The 17,866-nt window shown below is 37.4% G+C and overlaps 3 protein-coding genes across 3 annotated transcripts; all 3 read right to left on the bottom strand.

The window, feature by feature from the left end:
- Positions 1-1,634: 1,634 nt before the first annotated feature.
- LOC308525237 (olfactory receptor 4A15-like) lies at positions 1,635-2,552 on the bottom strand (the record flags this gene model as incomplete). Its single annotated transcript, XM_081100026.1, has 1 exon — positions 1,635-2,552. One exon carries the CDS (start codon positions 2,550-2,552, stop codon positions 1,635-1,637), a length of 918 nt encoding a protein of 305 aa, XP_080956152.1.
- Positions 2,553-7,419: 4,867 nt separating this feature from the next.
- Positions 7,420-8,031, bottom strand: LOC308524757 (olfactory receptor 4C12-like; the record flags this gene model as incomplete). Its single annotated transcript, XM_081099305.1, has 1 exon — positions 7,420-8,031. The coding sequence occupies one exon, from the start codon at positions 8,029-8,031 to the stop codon at positions 7,420-7,422; it is 612 nt and encodes a 203-aa protein (XP_080955431.1).
- A 1,814-nt stretch (positions 8,032-9,845) lies between these two features.
- LOC308525228 (olfactory receptor 4C12) lies at positions 9,846-10,775 on the bottom strand (the record flags this gene model as incomplete). Its single annotated transcript, XM_081100017.1, has 1 exon — positions 9,846-10,775. One exon carries the CDS (start codon positions 10,773-10,775, stop codon positions 9,846-9,848), a length of 930 nt encoding a protein of 309 aa, XP_080956143.1.
- Positions 10,776-17,866: the final 7,091 nt, after the last annotated feature.

Below are 17,866 nucleotides of genomic sequence, written 5' to 3'. Positions count from 1 at the left end.
ACATTCAATCTATAACAATGTGCAAAAGCAGAAGAATTAATTATATAAATTGTGATAAAATTAAATGCTTGCTATTATTTGGTGAATAGTATTGTGTTTAGGGAGACTTCAAGATGATATATCTGTAAGACTTTCAACAATAAAGATAAATTTTTTAAAGGCGATATAAGAAACCTCTATGTAATAAGAACAGGGGTAAAACTCGGGATATCAGGTTTTCATAGTGTGATTTACCCTTGAGAAGGACCCATTGCCCCCTAGCCTTAGCCCCTTATGAATCCAGACTAAATACAGAGGTAGAATCATAAGTTTCTTTGATGACATGCTTCCTACTATATTAGAGGCAAACAGTATTTTGTTTCAAGCCTGATGCATGGAGAAGATGTTATGAATGAGGACTGTCAAATAAAACAATATATTCTGGACTCTTTATTATTTAATAATCTGTATTAATAAGAGAGGTAAAAATAGGACATATTGTCAGCATCTTTAACAATTATATCACCCAAAATATCTGGTCAAGTTCTGTATTATATATTTGAAGCCTGTGAATTATATATTACCTAGGAATATTAGTGGATTATCTTCATGAAAATATAACACCAACAAAGTTGATCCACATGAGGAGATGATATGATTTCCCAATCAGAAAAATACATAAGATTTTGTTATTTTTCCGCATATCTGCCTTGCTCATTCAGATTATTTATATATACTTAGCCTCCTTATGATTAATAACAGCTCTCTGAAGCATCATTCATTCTCCTTCAACTTTCACATGCTAAGCAATATGAAAACAATTATATTTTTTAAATCTGTTGCAGATACAAAAATAAGAAATATACTTCAAATATTATATGGGCTATCTTTGTGAGGGAAGAACTGAACTAAGTTTTTATGTTCTATTTCTTTTATTTTCTGAAACTGTAATAATTACTATTAATTCTGCAAAAGATTATATTATTAAAGAGGAAACATGAAAAAAATCTTCCATTCACTAAAATAGATATACAGTATTAACTATAGCAAACTCATCACATAGAACATAAATCCATAGTATCAACAGAAACATTTTACACATAAAAACTGAGCATATATTTTTCCAACAAATTATAAAAATCTTAAAATATTAGGAAATCATGAAAATCTTAAAAATATATTTTTATCATTAGGAGTATTTACAAAATAAATGTTTTTCATCGTGGCCCAGTTATTAAACCTGAGGAGGCATTTACTACAGTTAAATAATCACACATGGCTTTCCTGGAAGGAACAATTCTTCATTAAAAATAGGTGCATCCTAGCCGGTTTGGCTCAGTAGATAGAGCGTCAGCCTGTGGACTGAAGGGTCTTGGGTTCAATTCCAGTCAAGGGTATGTACCTCGGTTGCAGGCTCCATCCCCTGGCCCTGGTCAGGGTGTTTGCAGGTTGCAGGTTGTATCTCTCTCACATCAATGTCTCTCTCTCTCTCTCTCTCTCTCTCTCTCTCTCTCTCTCTCTCTCTCTCTCTCTCTCTCTCTCCCCCCCGCCCCCTCCGCCCTTCTCTTCCACTCTCTCTAAAAATCAAAGGAAAAATATTCTTGGGTGAGGATTAATAACAACAACAAAAATAGGTGAAACATTTATCTGCTGCCTCATTTTCTTCTTCTGATCCAGAGATTTTTCATAGCACTTTTCATCTCTCCATTTCTTAGAGTATAGATTAAGGGGTTCAACATAGGAGTGATAACAGTGTAAAACACAGTTAAGGATTTATCAATGGGTAAGGTAGAAGGAGGTCTCACATACATAAAAATACAAGGGACAAAGAAGAGGACCACCACAGTAATGTGGTAGCTACAGGTGGATAGGGCTTTGCGCCTCCCTTCCTGACTAAGAGTCTTCAGGGAGTGCAGAATGACCCCATAGGAGATGAGTAACAGCACAAAGATGACCACACAGATGGACCCATCGTTGACAACCACAATGAGGCCAATAACATAGGTGTTAGTGCAGGCAAGTTTTAATAAGGGATACATGTCACAAATGAAGTGGTCAATGACATTGGGGCCACAGAAGGGAAGATTGTAAACAATGAAAAGTTGAACTATAGCATGTAAAAAACCTCCAACCCAGGCCAACAGTAGCAGTACAATACACACTCGTTGATTCATGATTGTCAAATAATGCAAGGGCTTACAGATGGCCACGTAGCGGTCATAGGCCATGACCATCAAGAGTAAAATCTCAGCACCACCAAATAAGTGCCCTATAAAAAGCTGGCTCATGCAACCTTGGAAGGAAATGGTTTTCTTCTCATAAAATAAGTCTATAATCATATTTGGGGTAAGTGTAGTAGAATAAACAGCATCCATAAATGATAAGTAGCCAAGAAAGAAGTACATTGGGGAATCCAGACTTGGGCTGACCATGACAGTCACAATAATGAGTAGGTTGCCCACCATTGTCACAATATAGATGAACAAGAACACAACAAATAATATTTTCTGACCCTGAAGACTCTCAGTGAGCCCCAAGAGGATAAATTCTGTCACATTGTTTCTTTGTTCCATAGATCTTTCTGTATGTCTTATTTCAGAATTCAGGAAAAATTACCTGTAAATATAATTATTACTCGTGACTTCCTGAAATCTTAGGATAATTTGTACATTCATTCAACAAAGAGGCCTTATGATTTATTATGTTGCAGTAATTCCAGAGATTATAAAAATACAAGGCTGATTGAAACATGGTCCCTAACCTCAGCAATCTTACAGACTAGTGAAGAGGCAAGTAATTAGAGATATATGTGAAGAAAGGAGACATTATAAGACAAGTGAGTTGCCACAAGTAGCTTTCCATCTGTAAGTTAATAAAAGTACATATAGCTTATACCTTATACAAAAATAAAAACTGATTAAAGGTTTAATAAAAAAAAACACTAAAGATTTACTTCATGTTTACTTTCTAGTTAATAAAAGAGATGACTTTCTATACTCTAGAGATGGAAGAATCTTCTTAACTTATCATTGACATCCCAAATAGACATTGTTCAAATTTTTTAAGGATTTAGTAATAGATACCACAAAGTCAAAAGACAAAATTAGTTTGGGGGGAAATTTACATTTTAGAGGACATACACAGAGTTAATATCTAAAATAGGCAAAGAGCTCTACGTAATTTAACAAAGGAAAGATAAGCAAACCAACAGCAAAGTGGGTGAATCAGGAAAATAAAGGAAAAATAAATCAAAATGGCCAAAAAACATACAAAATGCTGAAACTCACCTGTAGACAGAAAAGTAGCAATTGAAGGGTTTTCTTACTGCAGAATTACCTTGGATTTTTTTAAAGTCATTCAATCAAGTTTGGCAGATGCTACAGCATCCTCTAATTTTTAATAGATTAACAAACAATTCCTAAAGAACATATTAATTGAACCTATCATAAAACTTAAAAATATCTGCCTATTAAATACCCCCAAATAGTTATACTTGAAATTAGTTTCCAAGAATACTGAAGTACATAATATTCTAACCACTTTGCTGTACATCTAAAGCTAGTACAGAATAATATTGAATGTAAATAATAATTGAAAAATAAATTAAAATTTTAAAATCAATACTGATGCTAGAAAGGTAAATTGATTCTGGATCTTTATAATATGAAAATATACAAAAGAGTATTACAAAATTGAATTAATTCCCACATATTCTACTAGTCAAAAGGACATGGCTGAGTATAAGAATTTACATAGAACTAATTTTTTTTCTTTTTTTGATATTTATTATTAAATTGATTTGGGTAACATTGGTCAACATGAACATATGGGTTTTAGGTGTGGTTCGAATTTAATGAAGTAACATTGGTTAATAAAATTATATCATTTCAGGGTTACAATTCTATAATACATCATCTGTATATTGTACTGTCTATTCACCACCCCAAGTCAAGTTTCCTTCCATTACCATTTATCCCCCCTTTCCCTCTTCTACTTCCTGCTGCTCCCCTTTCCCTCTGGTAATCACCATACTGTTGTCTATGAGGTGTGGGTTCTTTTTGCTTAATCCCTTCACCTTTTTCACCCAAACCCCCCACCCCACCCTTCTGACAGTTCTCAGTTTGTTGTCTGTAATTATGAGTCTGTTTCTATTTTGTTTGCTAGTTTGTTTTGTTCATTAGATTCCACATATAAGAGAAATCATATGGTATTTGTCTTTCGCTGACTGGCTTATTTGACTTAGCATAATACTTTCTAGGTCCATTACATAGGAGAACTTGTAAAAGACTGTGAATTTTCACACCACCAATGTATCGTTCAAAGCCTAGTTCAGAATCATATGTATAAATTTACTTCCTGAGTTACCTGCATAATGAAAGAGCCACTCAATTCATGTTCTGGGCTGTGCTGCCTTCTCCCTTGTCCTTCATGCACTGAGGCCATCTCTGCGGATAGAAAGAACAAGGTAACACATGTAGCATCACTGATCCTTGAGCTGTTTCCATGTGACCAACTCTGTCCAGGCTGATAGGAAATCTGATTCACTCTGAACTTGATTGTGAACAGAGACCCAAAATGTCCATTGCCGGCAGAATTTGTCCTAATAACAAACAAATGTTAAATCAACATTCTGATGGGAGAAAAAATTGTGTGTGAGTGATTTAGATAAATATTTTGTAGTTTGTGTTTTGTAGCAATAAAAGTGAAATAGCCTTTCCAACATCATGATTCCTAATCAGTTATACTGGCTTGTCGTCATAGAGCATTGTTGACCATCGGGTTACCTGAAGGATAAAGAATAATTTCCTGTATATTCTTAATGTCTTGATTTCATCATTTCAATTCCTGGAAAAGCTAGTCATGTGAATACTGACACTGACAAACACTTTCTGAAGTGAGGGGCAAGGTCTATAATATCTACATTGGAACTACAACACAGATTACTGTGTCATTCAATTGGTGCATCTCCAAGGGTGAGTCTTCTCTAATTAAATTCATTGGGACCTTAATCATAATATGGAGGGCAGATTCTGCATCTCCAGAGATGCCACCAGGATAATCACCATGCAGAACAAGACTTACAGACCATGTCCTTGGGGAAAATCATAAAGGTCAAATGACCAAAAAGGGCAAGTCCAGTCTGGGCAGAAACGAAGTATGCATAAACTCTCTTGTTTAAATCATGACCTTGAGCTCATTGTCTCTCATCCCTGGACACAGTTAGATAACCACCATAGATCCCTCTTCTTGTGTCTTCCTTGAACATACCCTCTGCAGTGGCTCCCTGCTCTCTGAGTCACTCTACATTACATCACTTTTTAAGCACTTCTCACTCTGAGTGCAGCTTGATTTTTATGCTTGCTTACTTAGTGCCTATATCCCTCCACTAGGAAGTGTTATGTGGTAGCCCTAGCCAGTTTGGCTCAGTGTACAGAGCATCCGCCTGTGGACTGAAGGGTCCCAGATTCAATTCCAGTCAAGGGCACATGCCCAAGTTGTGGGCTCGATCCCCAGAATGGGGTGGGCAGGCTGCAGCCGATCAATGATTCTCTCTCATCGTTGATGTTTCTATCTCTCTGTCTTCCTCTCTGAAATCAACAAAAATGTATATTTTAAAAAGAAGAAAGTGTTATGTGGTATATTTCATTATTCTGACATATACCACTGTGTTTAAGGTTGCAACTTCTAAACCCAAATTACATGGACTCAAATCCCATTCAGGCATTTTCTAATTCTAAGATCTACAGAAAACTAAACTTTCCAAGCATCAGCTAATTCTTCTGGAAAGCATTACTTGATTTCATCAGGCTCTTATGGGGATTAAACAATAACTTGTCTTTGTAGCATCAGCCAAATTGCAGTAAATAGCAAAGCTTTTATACTAATTATTATATTATAGATTTCTTATTTGCCATAAAAAGTTTATTAAATTCTGGGGTCTTGCTTTAACTGATTTTAATGTTGTAGACATTCCTTCTTTTAAAGTGAACTGTTTAGGCAGTGAATCTCACCAATCTCACATTAACCTGGGGGTTTTACTCAGAATCCTGAAAGTTCATCATGATCTCCTAATATAATATCTACATGGAGTTGAATAATAAATGCAAACCATAGAGTTTTTTAAAAGTTCAACAGAAATGGAGCACTGATGAAGAAGTGAGGGAAGCAACAAAGACAGTGACACTTATTAAGTACCCACTGGCTGACAGGCACTATGAAGTATGTACTACCAATTCATCATATACATGATCCCAGATTAAAATCAGATCTTGAGAGCTTGTGAAATACACGCAATGTTACATGAAGGAATGAGACAGAAGTCGATACTAGTTGTGTGAACTCCATACCCAGAACCCTGCTGCTAACAGAGGCTGAATTAACCTAAAATACATAAATGTCCTTGCCTGAAGTGCAAGGGAAAAGTTATCTCACATGGTATTGGTCATATGAGGGGGTACTTTTTTTATCTAAGGAAACAGGGACCAAGGCAAGATACTTAGAGGTCCTCATCCAAACAGAATGCGGCTCTTGCTAGTTCAACAAGAAATATAAGCCAAGATCGGCCCCTGCTGGAAGTAGGGTCAGCACCAGCCAATACTTTTTTCCTTTTGAATATACTTTTATTTTTTTAATTTCTTTATTGATTACGGTATTACATATGTGTCCTTATCCCTCCATTATCCCCCGATCCCCCCACCCCCTGCTCATGCCCTCACCCCGCTGTTGTCTGTGCCCATTGGTTAGGCCTATATGCATGCATACAAGTCCCTTGGTTGATCTCTCCCCCTTACCTCCAGCCATACTTTTATAAGTTTACTATGTGCCAGGAACTTTCATAAGTACCTAACATATGTAAACTCATTCAACTGGCCCCAAAATTTTATGAGATAAGTATTATCATTACCATTTTAAAAGATAAAAAAAATAAGGGGTAAAATATATTTTTGTTTTGCAATTGCAAAGGTACCAAGCTTTCACTGCATGATTTACAAAGAATTGATTCCTAGAGAATTTGCTCTGAAAGACCTTAAGAAGAAAATGCCTTTAAAAGGTGATTTAATAGTAGGCTGAGGATTCACACACAATCTATCGCACTATTGCTTAGAAACCTCTGGATAATTTGTTTAAAAGGCAGATAATCCAATCCAACAGCAGGCCTATTGAGTTAGAATCTTGAGAGCTGTATTCTAGGATTGTGCATTTTTAACAAGAATTTCAACTGATTCTGAAAGTACACTGAAGTTTGACAACCAAATAGACAATAAATAAATCTTAATGGGATATTTTAATGATAAATTTTCAGCCACAAACTTTTATATGTAGTGGTCAGTTTGTCTTGAACCATGAAAATTATATTATTTTCTCTTTGCCACTGAAAAGATGAAGTCATTTGATGCTGTTGTGATTATTTCTCCATTGGAATGACCTTTGGATCCAAAGCTACTTCATAGCATTTTTCACTTCTGCATTATTCAGTATGTAGATTATAGATGTTATCATGGGGCACAGATACACTAATATGCAGGGCACAAAGAATAAGATGACCGTAATGTGAGAGACACGAGTGAAGAGGGCTTTGTGCCTCCCCTCCAAACTGTAGTTCTTCTGAGAATACAAGATGACCACAGAAGAGACCATCAAAATGAGGAAGTTCAAGAAGCAGATGAACCCACTGTTGGCAGCAACAAAGAGACCCAGGGTAACAGTGTCCATGCAGACAAGTTTCAACAAAGTGTACAAATCACACATGAAATGATCTATGACACTGGGGCCATGGAAGGGCAGCCAGACTGTGAAGAAAATCTGAATTCTTGCACAGACTAAGGCACCAGCCCAGGCCACTGCCACAAGAAAGCTATACACTTGTTGGCTCATGATGGCGGTGTAGTGCAGGGGTTTGCCAATGGCCACACCGTCGTCATAGGCCATCTCAGTGAGAAGAATAATCTCAACAGCACCAAAAAGAAGCTCAGTGAAGGCCTGAGTGATACACAATCTAAGAGAGATGAATTTTCTTACCATAAGAGTGTCAGCTAGCACTTTAGGGTTCATGGAGGCAGAACAGTAGCCTCTCAATTAAGACATAAGTGGCAAAGGAGAAGTACATGGGGGATCCTAGGGCCCTGCTGGTGCTAACGGTAATTATAATGAGCAGGTTGCCTGCCAAGGTGACCAAGTAGACTATTAAAAACATAACAAAGGAAAATTTATGAATCTCTATATTTTGAGTCAGTCACAGGGGAATTAATTCCTCCCATTATTCATCTTCTCCATCAATTCAGTTCAGGTGACAAGTGACTTCCCTGAAAAGAAGGTCATGCTCGTCCTCAATAATGATAGTATCTCTTAATGAATAAATATATCCATGGAGTGCCTTACTTTCTTAGATTTGCAGAAGACAAAAACAAATACAAAACCATATCAACTGTTTCATTCACTTAATATAGATAACAATATAGGTGCTATTTTTTGTTCTTTACAATTTCCTGATTTGTTTTAATTGTCTACAATACAATGTATAACAAAATCAGAAGAAAAAAATACTATGCATTGAGGTTTTTTTTAATTATTATAAACTAATTTGAGAGAGAGAGAGGAGGGAAGAGAGAGAGGAAGAGAGAAAAAGAGAGAGAGAGAGAAAGAGAGAGAGAGAGAGAGAGAAACTGTTGTCCCATTTATTCATGCATTAATTCATTGGTTGAATCTTCTATGTGCCCTGACTGGGGATCAAACCCTGAAACTTGGTGTATCTGGATGAGGCTCTAACCAAGTGAGTTACCCGACCAAGGATATGCATCAAGTTTTAAGAGTCAGCCTGGCTGGCATGGCTCAGTGGTTGAGCATCGACCTATGAACCAGGAGGTCACAGATCTATTCCCCATCAGGGCATATGCCCGGGTTGCTGGATACCCAGTGTGGGGTGTGCAGGAGGCAGCCAATCAATGATTCTCTTGCATCATTGATGTTTCTCTCTCTCCCTCTACCTTCCTCTCAGAAATCAATAAAAATATTTTTTTTTAAGTTTTAAGAGTCAGTCGATGATGTGGACATATATGTGGCACACTCACAAATATACAAAGATGTATGTATTTTACTCCAAAATTATTAGACATATTTACCAGTGAAAAATCCAATTGTTTCTATTAATTTAAGTCATATAGAAAGAGTGTCAACGACATATAAGGATTCCCTCATAAGCCATACTCTTCCCTAGGGTTAGGGTGAAGGTTAGGGTTAGGGCTACAGGTGAGGAAATTGACAGAAAGGTGAAGGTATCAAAACAGATATATCAGAGCCAATAACCAGAACTGACCTATTTCCTAGATCATGTCCTTAACTGTTATTAACTTCCAAGCAATGATGATAGATGAGATAACCATAGTAGCTACCATTTATTGAGTCAGGGACAGTGCTGGACCTAGTGTATATAATAGTTTATTGTCTATACGTAGTTCTGGCCCAGGGCAACCTGTTGAATTTCTCCTACTATGAGCAACAACTACACCTTCTCCAAAAGATTGAAATCCCAATGGGAACCAACATCTCAATGTTACATAATAAGATTATTTAAACACCAATTTAATATTCTAGATTTATGCCTTTTAGCTTCTAAAGATATTTCAAATTTCCAGGTAATTGATAAATACTAGTATTTGTTGATTAAGAAGCAATAACTTATGATGACAAAAGTGTGGAATAGGAGACAGTAAGTCTGGATTTCAGTTGCAAGCTTTAGCTCTGTGCTTCGGTGGCTAGCTGCAAGTATAATACAACCTCTTCTTAGGTGGATGAATTCATCCATAGGTCTAAGAGGCTTGAGCTAGATTACCTCTATTACTTCTATCTGTAATGCTCAATGATTCCATTTAATCTTTATCTGAAATCACTTTTTTCCTCCAGAGCTTCCTCATAGCATTTTTTACCTCAGCATTTCTGAGTGTGTAGATTAAGGGATTTAACATAGGAGCCACCATAGTATAAAAGACAGCAACAGCTTTATCCACAGGAAGTGTGGTTACTGGGCGCAGATACACAAATATGCAGGGCACAAAGAATAAGATGACCACTGTGATGTGAGAGAGACAGGTAGAGAGGGCTTTGTGCCTCCCCTCCAAGCTGTACTTCTTTAGGGAGCTCAAGATGACCACATAGGAGACCATCAACAGGAGGAAGTTCAACAAGCAGATGAACCCACTATTGGCAGCAACAAAGAGACCCAGGGTATGAGTGTCCATGCAGACGAGTTTCAACAAAGGGTACAAGTCACACATGAAATGATCTATGACATTGGGGCCACAGAATGGCAGCCAGACTGTGAAGAGGATCTGAATGGTTGCGTGGAGAAATCCTCCAGCCCACGCCACTCCCAGCAGGAGAATGCACAGCTTATGGCTCATGATGGTGGCATAGTGCAGAGGTTTGCAAATGGCGACATAGCGATCGTAGGCCATCACCGTCAACAGAATGATCTCAGTAGCACCAAAAATGTGTTCTGCGTAGACTTGAGCCATACAACCATTAAAAGAGATCATTTTCTTTTCATGAAGAGAATCCACAATCATCTTAGGAGCTGAAGAAGAACAATAGATTAGGTCTATCAAGGAAAGGTGGGTCAGGAAGAAGTACATGGGGGAGTTCAGAGCCTGGCTGGTGGTAATGGTAACCACAATGAGCAGGTTGCCTGAGAGTGTTACCATGTATAAGACCAAAAATAACAGAAACATGACTTTCTGTATTTGAGGGTTCTGGGTAAGTCCTGTTAAAATGAATTCAGTCACATTCCTTTTATTCTCCATCTATGTGGTATGCGTGATAAAAACTCCAGGAAGGAATGCTTTACCTTTAAAAAAAAATAGAAAGAAAAGAAAGGAAGATAAAATGAACTTAAATCATTGATACTGGTAATCAATAAGTCAAATATAAATAATCAACCAGAAAATTTTAATGCAAAATCTATTTCCACTTACTTGATGAGGACTACACATATCATTCAACTAAACTGAATGATAGTATTTAAAACTAATTTTGTCAATTATTAATTGTCACTTTTTGCTGGCCCTCAGATTCCTTTATTCTCTATATCTTTTTTTATTTTAAATTTCATTTTATTTTTCCATCACCTTTTATCCCTTCTGTGCCGTCAATCACCACACTGGCATCCATGTCCATGAACTCTCTTTTTAGTTTCTTCTCTATATCTTTTTTTTAATATATTTTTATTGATTTTTTTTTTACAGAGAGGAAGGGAGAGGGATAGAGAGTTAGAAACATCGATGAGAGAGAAACATCGACCAGCTGCCTCTGGGGATGTGCCCACAACCAAGGTACATGGCGGAATTGAACCTGTGACCCTTAGTCCACAGGCCGACGCTCTACCTACTGAGTCAAACTGGTTAGGGCTCTTTATATCTTAATGTATTCCTAAAGGACGGAGGCATTGAAGGTAAGACAAACTGTCTATGTTACATGTGGACAAAGTACATAATGAGGTATATAGGAAGGAAACTTTTTTCAGATGATTCCACAAATGCTTCATTGAGAAGCTAGCCTTAGCATTCCAAGCCCCAGGATAGTGGTCTCCCTTCTACATCACCACTGCATTGGAGAATCCTTCCAGGGACAAGAACCCTTAAGAAGAAAGCTGAGTACACATCTAATTGCCAACTCTTCTCTAGAGGAGATGGCCCTTGGAAGAATCAACAACTGGCTACTGATATGTTTTAATAAATTCCTGAAAGTCTGTGCCAAAAATTAGATTTCATTATCAAAATCAGATAAACTTGACTCATTCATCATCATTATTTCATTTATTATTTCAGTTTCTTGCAAACCTTAAATTCAAATATATTTTTAAAACACTTCTTTACAATTTCATCTGCCTCCTTTTGCCCCACACCACACAACAATAGCTTGGCCTTATGTCAAAATTGATGTATTTGATGTCCTCTGTTAATTGGCAGACTCAAGCACAGGATCAGTTCCTTTTCTGTCCTAGTTCAAAGACCAATAGTGTGCCTGTTACCACTCAAACTCTCTAATACCCATCCTATCTAATAAAAAGCCTAATATGCTAAGTGTCCGGTAGTCCAATTGGCCATTCAACCAATCAAAGATAATATGCTAATGATATGCTAAGGCAACTCAACTGCTCGCTATGACATGCACTGACCACCAAGGGGCAGACACTCCCACTGGCAGCTTAGCTTGCTGCTGGGGCCCGGCCAATCAGGATTAGGCAAGAGGGCTGGACATGCCCTGGAGCCCTCCCGCGGTCCCTCCCCAGCTGGCTAACCTCCTGCGTCCCTCCCGGCCCTGATCATGCACCAGTGGGGTCCCTCAGCCTGGTCTGCACCCTCTTGCAATCTGGGCTGAGGGACACCCCCTTGAGTGCACAGATTTTGTGCACCGGGCCTCTAGTATTTTTAAAGAAACTAGAAGTAGAGAAAAGTGTTGATATAGCAGAATGACCCTGATCTTTCATAAAAGGGCCCCTGGACTGCAATTAAAAGGCAAAGGACTAAGCAGACAAACTTCTTCAACATGTTTAAACATTTGGAAATGCAAACTTTTATTATAAGACTAAATAGCATAAAGAGATTTATTTCACACCATATAGTTCCTATAATGGTAGTTAATTTTTGTGGAGTGTTTGCCATGTGCTAGGCATTATACTAAATACTTTACATGCACTATCTCGTTTAATCTTCACAACAATGCTTTGAGGTGGGTAATCAATTATCTATATTTTGAAGAAAACTGGTTAGGAAAAGATAACTGATTTGCTCAAAGTCAGATGGTTAAAAAAAAAAAAAAGCAAGGGAACCTGTAATCAAATCCAGGATGTCTGTCTCTATCTTTAACATTAGTATTTCTCCAGTATAAATCAAATTTACTCCTAGGAATCAGCAATACCAGAGTTTGACAATGGGTTGGTAGCTAACACCATCGCCTGTGACAATATGAAATCTGTGGCAGTGCTTTTGTTAACTTATAAAATGTTAATGAATTTGAGGATTCACTGGACAAGACCCTAGAATTGATTTACAATAAGATCCTTCAGAACTTTTCATTTTATCAACTAATACACTCTTTAGAAATAAGGAAACTGAGGCCCAGAGATGAAAAGTCCAACAAATAACAGATAATTGATTAGTCTCAGATCACAATAAGAACACAAATCTCCTAATGTTCAATAAGGTAATTTATCCCCACCAACACACCTTGCATTTCTTAAGATGCCTTAAGACAAGCTGGGTACAAGGGGAAAAAATCACCCTACAGTGACAAAGGGAATTAACTTTCATCTCTTATCTTTAGCAATACCTACATGGACTCTCTAAAATAGGACTAAGTTCAGGGATGCAGAAAGTCAGTTATATTATTGAAACTACAATCCATTGCAAGAGAAATAAAGTCTTACCTGGTTGGAACAAAATTCAAGAAAGTCCGAAGAGTCGGAATAAAAAGTGCCCCTCAGCCTGGTATTTGATACAGATTCCCAACCACGGCGGAAGGTACGTTCTTTCCTCACAGATCCTATAAATTAATGCATTCTTCTTATGGATCTCAGTTTTAGGACTGAAGGTTTCCTTTAAGAAACAGAATCCATATGTTATGCTTTTCCTCTGTCCTATGCTAACCTGTCTTGACCACAGTGAATGTCACACATCCTGTCTCAGCTTCACCTCAAATTTTCCTTCTTTATTCTCATTTGCTTCTCATATCTCCTGTCAGTACAAGGTATGGTTTTTCTCCCCTTTTATTCCTGCAAATTATCAGTCAGAGCACTATTTCCAGTAAATAAGTTACTGTACATAAGCCAATCTCTGACCATCCAAACCATCGCACCATATGCCCTACCCCTGGAGGAAATCCTCAGTGGCCCATCCAGCTCCAACCTGAGGATCTACTGTGGTGTCTCCCACTCTAAAGCCTAGAAATTGACTTAGGGATCCATAGAATGTAAATCTATTCCTCATAATATAAATATACCCATATTCAGTGAGGATAACAAATATTTCTGCAAAATACCCTAAAACATCTTAAAGTGATAGCCATCAAATATCAGAAAGTAATGCTTCAATGATTTTAATTATAAAACCATTGGTAGAAAATGGAAATGTAAAACCTGGATTGAAAATCTGCAATTCTGGTTAACTTACCGTAACTGCCTTTGTAGTTAAGGAGAATGTCCAGAGTATTCAAAAATAAGAAGTAGCCATTATATGAAACTGTTCAAATATGATATTATATAATACATATTTCTCAAGACCCTACTGACCACAAAATATTATAGGAAGCAGAGAATATGAAAATGGCACAAATTTATACAAATGGATTGATCCAAGCATTTTCAAAACTCCAATGCCTTAGAAATTCAAGTCAAAAGATAAGAAAATGAGATGTTGAATTTGAAACCCGAAGTCCTCCAGTACTAAGGGAACTTCTGATCTTCAGCACCTAGCTCTACAGTCACAGAACAAGAGACACAAATATTTCTATCTCTTCTTAACCAACTGTCTCTTACTCTGCTCTTCAAATAGGAAAAGAGCTGCTTCTTGAGTGTATAGAGAGGATACTGAGAATGTTAAAGAACCTATCCTTCTACCCAAGGTTTGGCCCTCCCGGGAATTAATTATCTCTGTTTTTCAAAGATTTTTCCTTGGAAACAGGTGTTTGGGAGAATTCCTGTACGAACAACACATCCTCACCTGACTGCTTCTTCTCCCTGCACTTAAACCTATGTAATAACAGCCTATATTCCTGGTCTAGAAGATTATGTGATAAACACCCCTCTTATAAGCCCTTGGGGATCATGAACTGGAACCTGAAGAACTAAGTGCTGTGCAAACAACAACATGGGGTTTCGTGCAGGTTGCATATCCCTGAGGAAATTCCCTCACTGGCTGAGGGCACCAGAGGAGGTTGAGATACTGAGTCAATCTCCCAACTGTGCTACACACACATCAGGGCACATTCTGCCGGGAGGAATCTTTCGACTTGATATATTTTCAGGCAGAGTGATACTAGAGTTGGAGACCAAGAGAAGGCTAAAGTCCTAGTGCCAACTTGTATGGCATAAACATATATAAAGGTTGATTTCTATCCCTTTTTGGGGAGAGTCTAGGAATTCCACTGGCCATACAATGAAAAAAAAAAAAAAAAAAAAAGCCTTACCTAACCAAACAGATTTCTTCACATTTTCTTCACATATAATACCCTCAGGACAGTGGAGATTTGAAAAGCCAAATATGTTTATTCATCTTGCACACACATACTGAAGCAAGTCCTCTGCAACCTTAGGAGACAGTGTGGCTTAGGTAACCTATCGTAAGAGTTGAAGCAGCTCTTGTACTTAAACGTATGGCTAGGCAGTGGATGGAGCACCAGGAAAAATAGTAATAATAGCAGTTATCATTACCAAGTATCATGTCTTCTAATGTGGTCTATTTCATTGATTAGTTTTCATATATTAAACCAACCTTGTATCTCTAGGAATCCCACTTGGTCTTGGTATATAACCCTTTTGTATATGCTACTGGATTCAGGTTGCTGGTATTTTATTAAGGATTTCTGTGCCTATATGTATGAGATGTTGGTTGTAGTTTTCTTTTTTTAAGATATAATTGTCTAATTTGGATAAAAGGGTAATACTGATCTTATATAATGAGTTGGAAAGTGTTTCTTTCTCTCCTATTTTTTGGAAGAGTTTGTGAAGGATTAGTGTTAATTATTTCTTTAAAGTATGATAAAATTCACGTTAAACTATTTTTGAAAAGTTTGATCAAATTCACTTCCCTCTTCCATTCCTGATTTTCCCTCTTCCATTCCTGATTTTACTAATTGGAATCTTCCATCTCTCTTTTTATTTTTTGAAATATTTTTTATTGATTTTGAAAGAGAGAGAAACATCTATGTGAGAGCAAAACATCCATTGGCTGTCTCCTGCACGCCCCCCACTGAGGATCAAGACTGGAACCCAAGCATGTGCCCAGACCAGAAATCGAACTAGCAACCTTTCAGTACATGGTGAAGCATCCATCTTATATAAAAACTGCTGTTTGAAATTTTAACCCTGCTATTCTGGCTTCTGTCTTAAATAATAAGGAAAATAAGACTACTCCTATTCCACAGAGGCCGTAAACAATGCCCCAGACAGAGTTGTCAGTGATGACACCAGGCCAGGCCTTGAGATATGGTCTCATGGCCCCTTGCCAGCACGCAGGCCCACTTTCTCAGAAGGCCCAGAAGTCTCATTCCAAATTTGGGAGACAAAGGACTGGAAAAAGTACAAATAAACAGAGTTTCCTCCATGTTGGGGGGGCCCAGAATTTGAAAAACACATTTTTCTCCAGGCCTGCACAGGATTTATCAATAAAATGTAACTCCCTTTCTCTAACGTGGCTTGGCTTTTCTCCGGTCTTCTGCAACAATGGGACAACCAACCAACTGAGCCACACTAGCCAGGGCTCCATCTCGTTTTTTAGTCAATTCAGATAAAATTTTGTCACGTTTGGTGATCTTTTCAAAGAATCTACTATTGGTTTTGATGTTTTTCTGTCCTCTGTTCTCTAATTGTTATATTTCTGCTTGAGTCTTTGTTACTTCCTTCTGTTTGCTTGGTTTTATTTTGCTCTTGTTTCCAGTATCTTTATTTTTTTAATATATTTTTATTGATTTTACAGAGAGGAAGGGAGAGGGATAGAAAGAAACATCAATCAGCTGCCTCCTGTATGCCCCCTACTGAGGGTCAAGCCTGCAACCAAGGTACATGCCCTTGACTAGAATCAAACCCTTGACCCTTCAGTCCATGGGGTAACCCTCTATCCACTGAGCCAAACTGATTAGGGCTCTTTTTTCTGGAATCTGAATAAGGAAGGTTAGATTATTAATTTGAGATCTTTCTTCTTTTATTGATATAGGTATTTATAGCTATAAATTTAGATGCATCCCATCAGTTATAGTATGCTCTGTTTTCATTTTTATTCATTTTAAAGTATTTTCCCATTTTCCACATGACTTCCTTTTGACCCATTGAAATGGCTCTCCTATACGGTCACTGCTGCATGTGGCATCTGTCTGAGGAATGTGTCCTGTCTGCCCTGATGGTAGAACCAAAGCCTCTAAATAATGCACACTTGGTCTGAATCAGCATCTCCTCCCCCTTCCTTCCCTGTGCATGAGACACATCATGAATCAGTGTCTAATGCACCACAATAACATAATAGTTAGAGCTCAGGCCTAGAAATTATATCAGTTTGTATTTAAATCAAATCTCTACCAAATATTAGCTTTTTTACCTTGATCAAATGATGCTCACAGTGAACATCAATTTCCTTGACCATAAAATAGAATTATTAATTCCTCTCTGAAGGGGATAATGTGAGAATTAGATAAAATACCACACTTAGCAGACTGACATAAACACAGAATGCTCATTATATGTTAGTTCTCACTGTATCCACATTTCCTTTATCTCTTACAACTTCTCAAGGATTCTCAACTTTAGTCAGACTTTTAAGTAAAAAGAAGATCAAACACTCGTAGAAAGATTTCAGAATTATAATGACTTATGAATCAGTATTCAGTACTTTAAAACATGGTCTTTCTTCTCTCCAAATTTTGGTATTCTCTCCAGATTCTACCAATACTTTATCAATATAGACATAAATAGATATAGATATAGATACAGAAAAAGTGATATAGATAGATATATAGGCATATAGGTATAGGTATAGGTAGGTATATATATATATATATATATCCTATCTAATAATAGCCAAACATGGTAATTGACCGTACCTTTGTTAAACCTACTATTGGCTAATCAGCACGATATGCAAATTAACCGCCAACAAAGATGGCGGCTAATTTGCATACTGCCGGC

Source organism: Myotis nattereri, assembly GCF_964212035.1.
Source record: "Myotis nattereri genome assembly, chromosome: 9".
Lineage (NCBI taxonomy): Eukaryota > Metazoa > Chordata > Mammalia > Chiroptera > Vespertilionidae > Myotis > Myotis nattereri.
The sequence above is the reverse complement of the archived record's forward strand: the minus strand, read 5'-3'. Positions and strand labels throughout refer to the sequence as shown.